Source organism: Saimiri boliviensis, chromosome 11 (genome assembly GCF_048565385.1).
Source record: "Saimiri boliviensis isolate mSaiBol1 chromosome 11, mSaiBol1.pri, whole genome shotgun sequence".
NCBI lineage: Eukaryota > Metazoa > Chordata > Mammalia > Primates > Cebidae > Saimiri > Saimiri boliviensis.
Window position 1 is genome coordinate 45,317,359 of NC_133459.1, and position 12,365 is coordinate 45,329,723.

The window sequence follows — 12,365 nt, forward strand, 5'->3', positions numbered from 1 at the left end:
GTGGCTCAAGCTTGTAATCCCAGCACTTTGGGAGGCTGAGGTGGGTGGATCACGAGGTCAAGAGATCGAGACCATCCTGGTCAACATGGTGAAACCCCGTCTCTACTAAAAATACAAAAAATTATCTGGGCATGGTGGCGCATGCCTGTAATCCTAGCTACTCAGGAGGCTGAGGCAGGAGAATTGCCTGAACCAGGAGGCGGAGGTTGCGGTGAGCCGAGATCGCGCCATTGCACTCCAGCCTGGGTAACAAGAGCGAAACTCCGTCTCAAAAAAAAAAAAAAAAAAAAAAAAAAAAAAAAAAAAAAAAAAAGGAAGGAAGAAAAGAAAGCAAGAAGGGAGGGAGGAAGGAAGGAAAGGTTTTCTTTTTTTCTTTTTTTTCCTTCCCCCACTAAATGGCACTGAATGAAGGAGAGTGAACCGGGGCAGCGGAGTCGCGGCAGGGCCGTGGTCCGCTAGGGGGCGGCCCGCTCTCGGGGCAGGTTGAGCTGGACCCCTGCGAAGCGCAGCGCGCAGACGGCCGCGGGCTCCTGGGCCTCCAGGGCGAGAGGGCTGTGGCCGGGGCTGGAGCGGCCAGACGACGCGGCGGAGAAGGCAGGGCTGAGCTGCACGGCCGTGGCGTCCTGCGCCGTGCGCTCGCTGCTCTCCATCTCCAGCACCACGGGCCCGCCGCGGCCACCGAGAAAGAGCGGGGCGCGGGATCCCGGCGGCCACACACGCAGCAGGCCGCGAAGAAAACGAGCGCCAGCACCAGCAGCGCCGGCCCCAAGACGAGCGGCGCGTTGTGCCGGGGCAGGAAGGAGGCGAAGGCGCCGGCCAGCGTCACGTTCGCGCCCTCCAGCAGCGTGCACAGACCGCAGGCTCAGCACAGCGCCGGCGATGGCAGGCCCTGCCCCCGGCCCCGGGCGCGTTCCGCGGGTGCTGGGGCCGGTGGCCCCTGGCTCTTTTCAGCGGGTGGCATCGGTCTGCGCACGCTGGGCGCGCATCAAGCTCGCCCTGAACAGCCCACCTGCCAGGGGCTGCCTCACGGTCGTCCTGTGGGCACACAGCGAGAGGGTGGGGTCAGCAGGATATCTCGATCTGCAATCCTAGGCTCAGTCTGTAGCTACATTTGGTGCCTGGGCGGGCAGAGGCCACCTTGGCCAGCCCCCTGCCTCTGCCTCTGGGAAGCAACAGCCCACCCTATATGGGAAGAGTCGGCTTTTGTTTCCCCATCTAGTTCCAGGGGTCCCTCGTGGCCAGTCTTGCCATCTTCCCTCTTCTCTCACTTTCTTTGTCCTCCAAACAGACGCTGCCCCCCAACCCCTCTACTCCAGGAAGCCTACCTGGACTCACTGAGTGGGAGAATGGCTGGAAAGTGCTCAGCACAGTGTCCGGTTCAGCTTAGGTGCTCATCACATGATAATCATCGTCTTCAGTAATACTAACTAGAAGGCAAATGGCAGCTCTTGGAATTTAGACAACTCACCCTTTCAAGTGGAAAAGGCCTTGGAAACCATCCCACCTTGCCCCCCACCCCCACCCCCTTATTCAGATGGAAGCTCCCAGAGGTCTAGCAGTTTATCCAAGATCCAGAACCAGGACCTGAATGACCTTGCCCCTTGGCCTCAGCATCCGTACCCAGGCTCAGGTAGGCATAGCAATGACATTAACTCTCCTGAACATCAGATGAAGGCCTGGAGTGAGTGGGAGTGAGGAGCTCCCGATGGTTCAGCCGATCAGTGACGGGGTATAGTCCCCCCATGGGCTGGGTTGGGCTGCAGCAGATCTATGGCACCAGGGTCCTTTCTAGACTGGGCACTCTATGAAATTCCAGTCCTACCTCCATTCCACTCCCCACTGTTCTACTGTTGAACCTGGATTCAAAGGCCTAATCGCTGGATGCTAGAATTCCTTTCTAGGATTCTCTGGATGTCTCTGGTTCTGGGATCTATCACTGGATTCTAGAATTCTGGAAATGCAGAGAAACAAGAGTAATAAAATTAGAGTCTAGGGATTTATGACTTTGATTTGAGAATTCTGTTCTATAACGCATAAAATCATGGTTGGTACAAAGGCCCTCAAAGGATGAGATCTTAGCTAGTGAGCTATGTTAGAATTGTGGGGGAAAAAATGCCACAAAAGGGTCCTGGATGGGGATGAAAAGGAAGTAAGCAGATGGTACTGCGGTGGGAAGGAAGCATGCAGGGTGAGGAACAGGGAGTGCCACCCACACTGGGTGCCTGACTCTCCTGCTTCCATCTTATCTCCTGTAACACGGGGCTACCAATAGAACCCACCTCACAGGGTGCAGTGATAACTAAATACTTAAGCTAAATCAAGCGCTTAGAACAGTGAGTATTTAACAAATGTTAACCATGCCCTTGTGGTGGTGGCTGACAGAAAAGGGAGCCATGAAGTCTCAAATCTGGGAGGTTGGTCATGTTGGGTTTGGAAACAGAAAAGTTGGGTTGTCTCTCAAGTGGAGGTACCTTTCTGAGTGTCCAAACTCTATACCCAGTGGGGTTGGAGAAAGCTTGATCATTGAGTGAAAATGAGGGGTAGTGTCAGATCCTTCACCCTCCACACAGGATGGTGTCAGCCTGGCCCAAGCAGGTCAGAGGGCCTGAAAAGCCACCTCCAGGCCTGTCTAGAGCTGATGACTCCAGGGCTCCCTCTCTTGGCACCATGCTGAGAGATGGCAGCTCTACTGAGACTCCAGCCAGAATCACCTTGTTGCTATTCCAAGCTGGCAGGAAGTCAGAAATTCCTATGCCTTCATGAACATCTGCTCTCTAACCTGCTGTTGATGGTTCTGTCAGGCAGGGATGCAACCACTAAAGGGTACAGCACTTTACAGTTTGCAGAGCACTTTTACATCCATGATATCACAATCTCTGCGACTGCTTGTTGCCTATTAATGGCCACACTTTGACCAGGTGCAGTGGCTTACCCCTGTAATCCCAGCAGTTTGGGAGGCTGAGGTGGGCAGATCGCTTGAGCCTGGGAGTTTGAGACCAGCCTGGGCAACAAGCCAAAACCCTGTGTCTATTTTTTTTAAGTATGAAAAGAACTAATTTTTTGTTTTGTTTTGTTTTTAATAGCCACATGTTACGGCTGAGGAGACTGAGGCTCAGAGAGGGAAATGGATTGGGGTTCTGGTGGCTGGACTAAAAGAAAGACAGACATGCTGAGACCAGAGTCAGAGAACAGATGAGCTTGCTCACACCCCACACAATCCTGCTTAATTTTAAAGTGAAGGATTTGATCCTCAGGAGTGGCTGTGAGATTCCCAGATCTTCCCCTTTCAAACCTCTTCCCCACCTCAGTCATCAACATCTGACATTATCTGACAAGGCAAGGGTTCCCTGCCTGTGGGGAGGGCTCAGTCTGAGTGTGCCCTGATGGAGGGGAGGGAGTCTGGCTTACCTCACTTCACATCAGTCTCTTGGAAGCTGACATTGGCCTAGGGTCAGGGAGGCCCTGGGGGCTGGGAAGTCCAGGGGTCTTGCTTCTTTTACCATATGGGAAAGACTCTCCTTTGCCTTTGGGTTTTTGGCAGTTTTGCTGTGATGTGCCTAAGTGAGTTTTTCTTTGTATTTATCCTTCTTTGTAGATAATTTCTTTGTATGTATCCTTCCTGGTGCTTCTACAATCTGTGGCTGCATCTTATCTCCCCCCCCCCCCAGGCCAGGAAAAACTTCAGCTCTTATATTGTTGCAGGAGCGGCCTTGGGAAAGATCTCTCTGGAAGGAGTTTATTCCGGGAACCAGGTGGCATATTTGCCTAATATCCAAGCTCGCCTAAACAAAAGAAGGTTCCTTCTTTATATAGGCTTATACTTTAGATGTTACACGTGGAAGAATCTTAGGTTCATAGCTTAACATATGGAAGGGGTCTCTGTTTACAGTCTTAGGAATTACATATGAAAAAGGTTTCAGTTTACAGTCTTAGGAATTACATATGAAAAGGGCTTCGGTTTACAGTCTTAGAAATGAAAAGGGGAAGTTTACTGTCTTAGGAAAAGGGAAGTTGATCTGAGATGCCTGAGTCTCCCTCTTCAATATTTTCCCCATTCTCTTTCTCCTCTCCTTCTGGGACCTTCATTGCACTTATGTTCAGCCATTTGTTATTGCCCCACATGTCTCTTTTACACTTTATTCTGCATTTTCTAGCCCTTTCCTTCCCTCCTCTCTGTTTCAGTCTGGATATTTTTCTACTGAAATATTTTCCTACTACCCAGGTTTACTAATCCTGTTTTCACATGTATCTTCTCTGCTGCTAAATCCATCAATGGAGTTACTGATTTCATTTGTTATAACTTTTCAGTTCTGGAATTTCCACTAGATCCTTTTTCATAGATTCCAGTTTTCTATTGAAAGATTCCCTCTCATCATCTATTTTCTTGAACATATTCAACCTTCTGGAGTCCATGTCTGAAAACTCCAACATCTGGATCTCCAGTGGGCTTGTTTCTATTGTCTGTTTTATTGCTCTTGTCCATTTTATTGCTTTTGTTCATTAGCTCCTGAAATGCCAGATAATTTTTTCTTGGATGTCCAACACTGTGTATAAAAAAATTATAGAGTTAGCATGAGGCTCTGAGTAATATTATCTTTCTCCAGAGGGGATTTGCTTTTGCTTCTGACAGGCACCTAAAGAAGGACAGACCACTGATTGGAAACTTTGTTTCAGTCTTTCTGAGTCTAGTCTATATCTGGTTAGCCTTTTTTCCTACAGTGTTGCCCTTTGGTCTTCCCAATAAAAGTTGGAGGTGTTTGGCTGGGCACTGTGGCTCAAGCCTGTAATCCCAGCACTTTGGGAGGCCGAGGCGGGTGGATCACGAGGTCAAGAGATTGAGACCATCCTGGTCAACATGGTGAAACCCCGTCTCTACTAAAAATACAAAAAATTAGCTGGGCATGGTGGCGCGTGCCTGTAATCCCAGCTACTCAGGAGGCTGAGGCAGGAGAATTGCCTGAACCCAGGAGGCGGAGGTTGCGGTGAGCCGAGATCGCGCCATTGCGCTCCAGCCTGGGTAACAAGAGCGAAACTCCATCTCAAAAAAAAAAAAAAAAAAAAAAAGTTGGAGGTGTTTAACAGGACCCTTCCCCTTTTTAGGCCCCCAAATTCCAGTTTTGACTCCCCAGTCTCATAACCATGCCTCCTACAAACTGGAAAATGTCTTTAGGGAACAATTGAAACCAATATGACTTCTCTCCACAATCTTGGCCCTGTCAAGTCCTCACTGCCTTGGTAGCTCTCCCATGACTTTAAACAGATTTCTTAAATGCTTACTAGCTTTTAAAGTTATCTTCAGCAGGTAAATTGGTCTGATAGAAGCTAGTCTACTCCAGCCAGAAACAGAAGTCTAGATGATAATCTGAAGTTAGCATTTTTAGATCTAATAACTAAGTTATGCTATGCTAAGCACTTGTAATAATATCTAATTTAATTTTTACAACATAAGATTAAGTATTACTATTACATCTCCATTTTACAAATGAGGAAATTGAGACACAGAAAGGTTAAGTAAACTCACCCCACACCACTCAATTGCAGTGGTAGTGCCAGGATTTGAAATCTGGTGCACTGATGCCAAAGCCTGAGCTGTCAACCCAGCACAGGGCTACATTTGTTAAATGTTTGTTGAATGACTGAAGCACAGGCTCTTCTGAGGCCATGTAGATAAGCTCCTGTAATTAGAACTTACACACTCAAATGTCAACAGCAGAGGAAGACAGGTTTTCTCTGGTTCAAAGAAGATAAAACTCACTTTGCTTCTGCCTTGGTTTAGCAAACTAGGTTCAACAGAAAATAATTCCAGCCCAGGGGCTGAGCTTCTAAATGTTTCTTATCTGCTCCTGGGAGGCAGAGCCACTGTAAGACAAAAAGGTCTCCACCCTAAGCACAAAAAGGACTAAGAACAAGTGGGTGTTGGGCTTGTTCCTGAGGTGGCCTCCACCCTGGCTAATTGGGATCTCCGGGTGTGCGGGGGTGAGGTGTTGAGGCTGCTCAGCCGTTGTCATTCCGTTTGGGCCACCATTTCATCTGGTGGACTGCAGCCTCCAGCTGCTGTTGCAGTGTTGGTCCTGCTTCCTTGTGGGTGTTCTGGCTGGCTCTGTTGTGGGGTGTCCTTGGCACTGTTCACTAAATCTTTCTGGTTTTCACTCTATGGAGCACATGTTAAGATTGCACTTTCTGGCTGATTTGTGATTAGGTGGCACTGTGTGACATTCTGGACACATGCCAATTCCAGGCTGGCCTATTGGGTTATGGAAGGAGGACTCTCTGAGTTGATGCTATTGCTCTCCCCGGCCCTCCAGACCCCTTCTATTTCATTCCAAGCCCAGCCTTCAACCCCAGTGCCTGAGCAGGAGGGAAGGGCATTGCTCTGACTCCTGAGTTGCTAAGACTGGAAGACCTTGACTTTAATGAGTACTCCAAGCTGCTGAGCCCATGGAGATCATCTAGTTCTACCCCTAAATCTACAGAAGTGCGAAACTGAGGCTTGGGGTAGAAGAGGTCTGTGGCCAAAAGCCAGACCAGGCCCTTTTCCCACCCAGCCAGGGCTCTGAACACTGTCATTCAGCTGCCCATGACTCTGGCCAAGCAATTCACCCTCCCAGCTGCCCTGCCTCTGGCTGGGGAGGCCTCATGGTCTCTACATGGGAGTCTAGTCCACAGGCACTTTGGGACAGGGGCAGACACTGGTTAGGCAGTCTGGGAGAGCTGGGGTCCTTCTCAGAGCCTTAGTTGTCTGAATGTGAAGGGAGGGGTATAATGAGGTTATTGTCCCCAAACTGAGGTCCCTCAGCAATCAATCTGTTGCCCCACCCTCAATGACTTGAGGTTTGTAAAGGTGGAAATGAGAACCAGCTTAGAAATTACTGTCAGTGTATAAAAGTTCTCATAAAATGGCACATTGATCTGTATATGGCTGTACCTGCTCACTGTATCAGATTCTTTGCTTTAGGCTGGGATTCTGTTATTTCCCTGGGAAGACAGGGTTTCTGGTTGAGGGGGAGGGGCTCTCATATTGAGCAGCAACTCTGTGCTAAGCACTTTCCTTCCGTTAGCACATTTAATCTTCACTGCAACCTGTGAGCGGTTGCAGTCTTGCCCCCAGTTCACAGGGAGGCCGCTAAGGCTCAAAGAGGTGAAGGGGACTTACTCCAGCTTACTCAGCGGCAATAGGGAAAGCTGGGATGCAAACCCCATTCTGTCAGATTGAAAAGCTTATGTTTCTGCCTTATTAGAATTGCTGTCTGCAAAAAGGTATGGAGATGTTTGCTTATTTTAAAAAATCTGGGCTCAAGGTGGGTGGTCCTCAGTAGGTGGAGGCAAGAGTTCCTGGAGAGGGAGTCTCTGCTCGAGGTCCCTTCAGGACAGCAGGTCAGCCTGAGCCCCCCTCTACCCCCAGCCCGTAGTTGTGGGAAGTTCGTGTTGTACAAGAGCAGTTGCTTGACGAGAGGTAGCTGCCAGGCCTCCTGGCTCCACATTCCTGGCCCGAAGGCCCAACAGCCTCTGGGCATGGGGGCTTCAGTCCAGACATCAGCCACTGGCCCCAGTCCCATGTTCTCCAAGGGAGGCTGGGCCCCTCACTTGCTCAGTTTGAACTCTTTACCGCTCACTATGGACTCCTCTATTCCTTTTAGTCTTAGCCCTTCTGTTCCCCCTCAGTCCCTGGAAATCTGGGCCAGCTCTCTCCCCAGCATCCCCCATCCTCAGGAACCTCCCACATCACTGTTACTCATTGCTGGCTGGGCTTATTCACTTCCTTGGGAGCTCTCAGCTTCTGCCAACTGAATTCTACCTAGAGCCCAAAGAGCTACTATCACCCTCACCCTAGTCAATCCACGGGCCTGTCCCCATCATAGACCCACAGACACATCCATGTACATGCATACTCACACATGTGTGTACACACACACACACACACACACACACACAAGAGTCTCCAAGCTGGAAACAAGATTTGAGGTGGCATGGCTTTCCAGCTCCTGTGTCTGATTCCTGGGATCCATCGTCTTCCTCTCTAAGCCCATATGCATACACAAACACACACTCACACACACACACACATTACAGACACATACTCAGTGACTGGACATATCCAGAAATGGAGAGATGTGTTACACACAGAGAGTTGCAGACACAGACCAACATATGACACATGGTCAGTTGCCTATCTTTTTTTTTTTTTTTTTTTTTTTTGAGACGGAGTTTCACTCTTGTTACCCAGGCTGGAGTGCAATGGCGCAATCTCGGCTCACCGCAACCTCCGCCTCCTGGGTTCAGGCAATTCTCCTGCCTCAGCCTCCTGAGTAGCTGGGATTACAGGCACGCGCCACCACACCCAGCTAGTTTTTTGTATTTTTAGTAGAGACGGGGTTTCACCATGTTGACCAGGATGGTCTCGATCTCTGGACCTCGTGATCCACCCGCCTCGGCCTCCCAAAGTGCTGGGATTATAGGCTTGAGCCACCGCGCCCGGCCAGTTGCCTGACTATCTTGTGGAGATGAGCTGCTGCCCGGAATGAGGTGCTCTGGAGACTTCTCCTTGCCTGGAAGTGTGGTGGTGGAGGGAAGGTGCTTGGGAGCAGGAGCCCCTGGGAGGGGTGATGGGTGGATAGGAGTTCCATTCTGGCTGCTGTGATGGTGCCTCCTCATTCACTATGGGTCTCCATGCTTGCAACAGGCAAGCACTCACCATTCCCCTCATTGGGGCCCAGCTCTGCCATTGGTAAAGTGCAAGGTTGATCTAGATGGTCTTTGCAGGCCCTGGAAGCTCTGGCTTCCAGCACAGCTGAGGAGCCAGTGACCCAAGACTTTGAAGACTTCTTTGAGCAACCACAGGTCTGTGTTGGTTAGACCAAGCCTTTCTAACAATCCAGGCAAAGATGCTCCCTTCTGGTCCTTCCTGATGCCCTCGGACTTCCCCACCAGACTCCTCAGGCCACAGTCCCCGGCAGGGGTTATATAGGTGGCCAGACTGGGATCTCTAACCTCCATCTGGGCCTCTGCCCCCACCCTCAGCAACTCAGCTGCCAGGAGCCAGCCAGAGGAGTGGAGAGAGGGGACTCCAGACTGGCAGGAGTGGAACTGCCCTTCCTGTCTGTATCCTTCCCTCCAAAGCTCTGGAACTAGCTCCACTTTCCTCTCCAGCCTGAGGGACTTCAGCATCTTTTGCCCAACCACCCAACCCCTCTGCCCTCTTAGTTTCTTGACTGCTCATCTCCAATCCTCAATTCTTTCATTCCAGCTCAGCTACACTTCCCCATACCCCATCGCCTTCAAGACGTTATCATCCTTGTCATCACCCTGTACCATCCAGCTCTGAGAAACCCAGACACCCTACTCTTGACTGTAACCCTACTGCCGCCTCCATACAAACATGTATAGCACAAACACTGTTCTAAGCCCTTTATGTATATTAACTTATTTAAGTGCCATGACAACAACTTAGGTAGCACTACTGCCATCCCTAATTTATGGATGGGGAAACAGAGGCCTGAGACATTAGAAGAATTGCCCAGGGTCACAGACATCATGGTAATACATGGCAGAGCTGCGATTCAAACCTAGGCTGTGTGGCTTCTAAATCTGTGCCCTTCTTAACTCCACACTGCCTCTGGCTGTAACTAGTCTCTGATGTCATGCAATCCCTGGAACTCCACATTTTTCTCCACAGTCATCTTGCTTCCACTTCTCTCTGCATCTATCCAAGAACCCACATTGACTTAGTTCCGTTACTCTCTTGCAACTTAGCCTGTCCCTTTGTTCTGCCAAAGCTGCCAGCAAAGCCTCAATTGCAACAGTCTGGCTTTCTGCCACCTCAAGTCTATGCCTAAACTGCTAAGCCTTATAGGTGAAAAAAACCACAGCTGGGCGGCATGGGCCTTTTGTACCTCCACATCCCGGAACGCATCACTCCGGTCCTTAAGGATCCCGGCAAACCTCCCACTTCCTAATCTAAGCTCACCAACCTGCACCTCACACTGGATGCACCTAAGTAAGCCTTCTCCCTCTTGAAATAAAATCCTCCTTCAGCAGGTCTCTGTCGAGCCGTGGACGCGTGTCTCTGTCCCACAGGATGGGGTTTCTTAAAGTTCTTAAGAATAAGGCCTACTTTAAGAGATACCAAGTGAAATTTAGAAGACGATGAGAGAGTAAAACTGATTTCTATGCTTGGAAACGCTTGGTGATACAGGGTAAAAATAAATACAACACACCCAAATACAGGATGATAGTTCCTGTAACAAACAGATATCATTTGTCAGATTGCTTATGCCCGTATGGAGGGGGATATGATAGTCTGCACAGCATCTGCACACGAACTGCCAAAATATGGTGTGAAGGTTGGCCTGACAAATGACGCTGCAGCGTATTGTACTGGCCTGCTGCTGGCCTGCAGGCTTCTCCGTAGGTTTGGCATGGACAAGATCTACGAAGGCCAAGTGGGGGTGACTGGTGATGAATACAATGTGGAAAGCATTGATGGTCAGCCAGGTGCGTTAACCTGCTGTTTGGATGCAGGCCTTGCCAGAACTACCACTGGCAATAAAGTTTTTGGTGCCTTGAAGGGAGCTGTGGATGAGGCTTGTCTATCCCTCATAGTACCAAGCGAGTCCCTGGTTATGATTCTGAAAGCAAGGAATTTAATGCAGAATTACACCGGAAGCACATCATGGGCCAAAATGTTGCAGATTACATGCGCTACTTAATGGAAGAAGATGAAAATGCTTACAGGAAACAGTTCTCTCAATACATAAAGAGCAGCGTAACTCCACACATGGAGAAGTATAAGAAAGCTCATGCTGCTATACGAGAGAATCCACTCTATGAAAAGAAGCCCAAGAAAGAAGTTAAGAAGAAAAGGTGGAACCGCCCCAAAATGTCCCTTGCTCAGAAGAAAGATCGGGTAGCTCAAAAGAAGGCAAGCTTCCTCAGAGCTCAGGAGCGGGCTGCTGAGAGCTAAACCGAACAATTTTCTATGAGGATTTTTCTGATAAAAACAATAAACTATGGATAGCAAAAAACAAAACAAAACAAAACCCTCCTTCAACCCCATCTGCCTCCAGCTAACACCGTCCCTTTCTTGAAAGCACTGTCTACAGTATATATTTCACCTCCTTGTCAAGAGCCAATCGACTCCAGTCTGGTTTCTGCCCCATCACACTACAGACTGCTTTCACCAAGGCCTTTTTGCTGAATTCCATGAACACTGTTCAAACCTTAGCTGACTTGACCTTTCCAGAGCTTGGGACCTACTGAAGCCTCCCTCCTGGAAACATACTCTTCCCCTGGGATACAGTTCCTCAATTTCACCTTCGCCCACAGAGCCCCAGCCAGAAAATCTGGGCTTCATCCTGAGCTCCTCTCTCCCCAGGCTTCCCTCCACACATTTGCCATCTATCATCAAGCCCTGCAGACTCTCCCCTCTAGGTGTCTCGGAATCCATCCCTTCCTCTCTAGTCTCACCACTGCCCCATCTCTCCTCCTGGGTTCCTAATGGCCGTGGCCCAGCCCTGCTCCCTCCCCACCCCTGCCTTGATTTTGCTCTTGCGGGGCTGACCTCACCAGGTGTGTGAGTGTGCTGCTCTCTGGGCCTGAGCCATGAGCCTACTTTCTCTTGCCCTGGCTGACCCAACTCTACCTTCAGAGTGCAGCTGGGATGCTGCTTCCTTCCTTCCTTCAGATTTCTGCAACTCTGAAAATCAGGGCTCCTAAACTCCTGATGCCCAGATTTTCTGGCTGGGGCTGTGGGCTCTGTGGATGAAGGTGAAATTGAGGGAAGTGTATCCCAGGGAAAGAGTATGTTTCCAGGAGGGAGGCTTCAGTAGGTCCCAAGTGCTGGAGAGGTCAAGTTAGCTAAGGGTTGAATAGTGCTCATGGAATTCAGCAAAAAGGAGTCAGCTGGTGGCCCTGGTGAAAGCAGATTCTCAGGAGTCGTGGTGCCACGACTTCTGTGTCCAGGTCTGCAGGCCCCAGCCATCTTCCTTGAGGGCCAAGATCATGTCCACCTCCTTTGTTGCAATATCCCCAATGTGGGTGCCTGCTTCTCCCCAGGTGCCCAGTAAATATTGATTAAATACATGGTAGGGGGAGGCATCGGGTAGAGGGGCCTGTTTTCTGCCCTCCTGGCTTCCCCTGTCTCTTGGATTTGAAGTTTTTCAGTGCTCTCTTCTCTCAGATCCCCTCCTCACTTTGGGCCTTGGGGAGGATGTGAAGGGGAAAGGTGAGGTTCTGGGGCAGAGTCCTACCCAGTTCAGAGCAGGGCGCCGTCAGAGAGGAGTGGAGAAAGCCCCCCAGCCTCCAATGCCTGCAGAGTGCCTCACCTTCTCCTGTCTCCCCTTCTCCTGCGTCCCTCTCTGTCTTTCTCA

At 50.0% G+C, this 12,365-nt stretch overlaps 1 protein-coding gene and 1 pseudogene across 1 annotated transcript; one reads left to right on the forward strand and one right to left on the reverse strand.

Annotated features, from left to right (window-relative positions):
• Nucleotides 1-455: 455 nt before the first annotated feature.
• On the reverse strand, nucleotides 456-961 carry TMEM275 (transmembrane protein 275). The gene is given in 2 exon segments (XM_039473485.2): nucleotides 456-682; nucleotides 685-961. Coding segments are annotated over 2 exon segments (504 nt in total).
• A 9,114-nt stretch (nucleotides 962-10,075) lies between these two features.
• Nucleotides 10,076-10,960, forward strand: LOC101045618 (large ribosomal subunit protein uL18 pseudogene; annotated as a pseudogene).
• The last annotated feature ends 1,405 nt before the right edge of the window (nucleotides 10,961-12,365 follow it).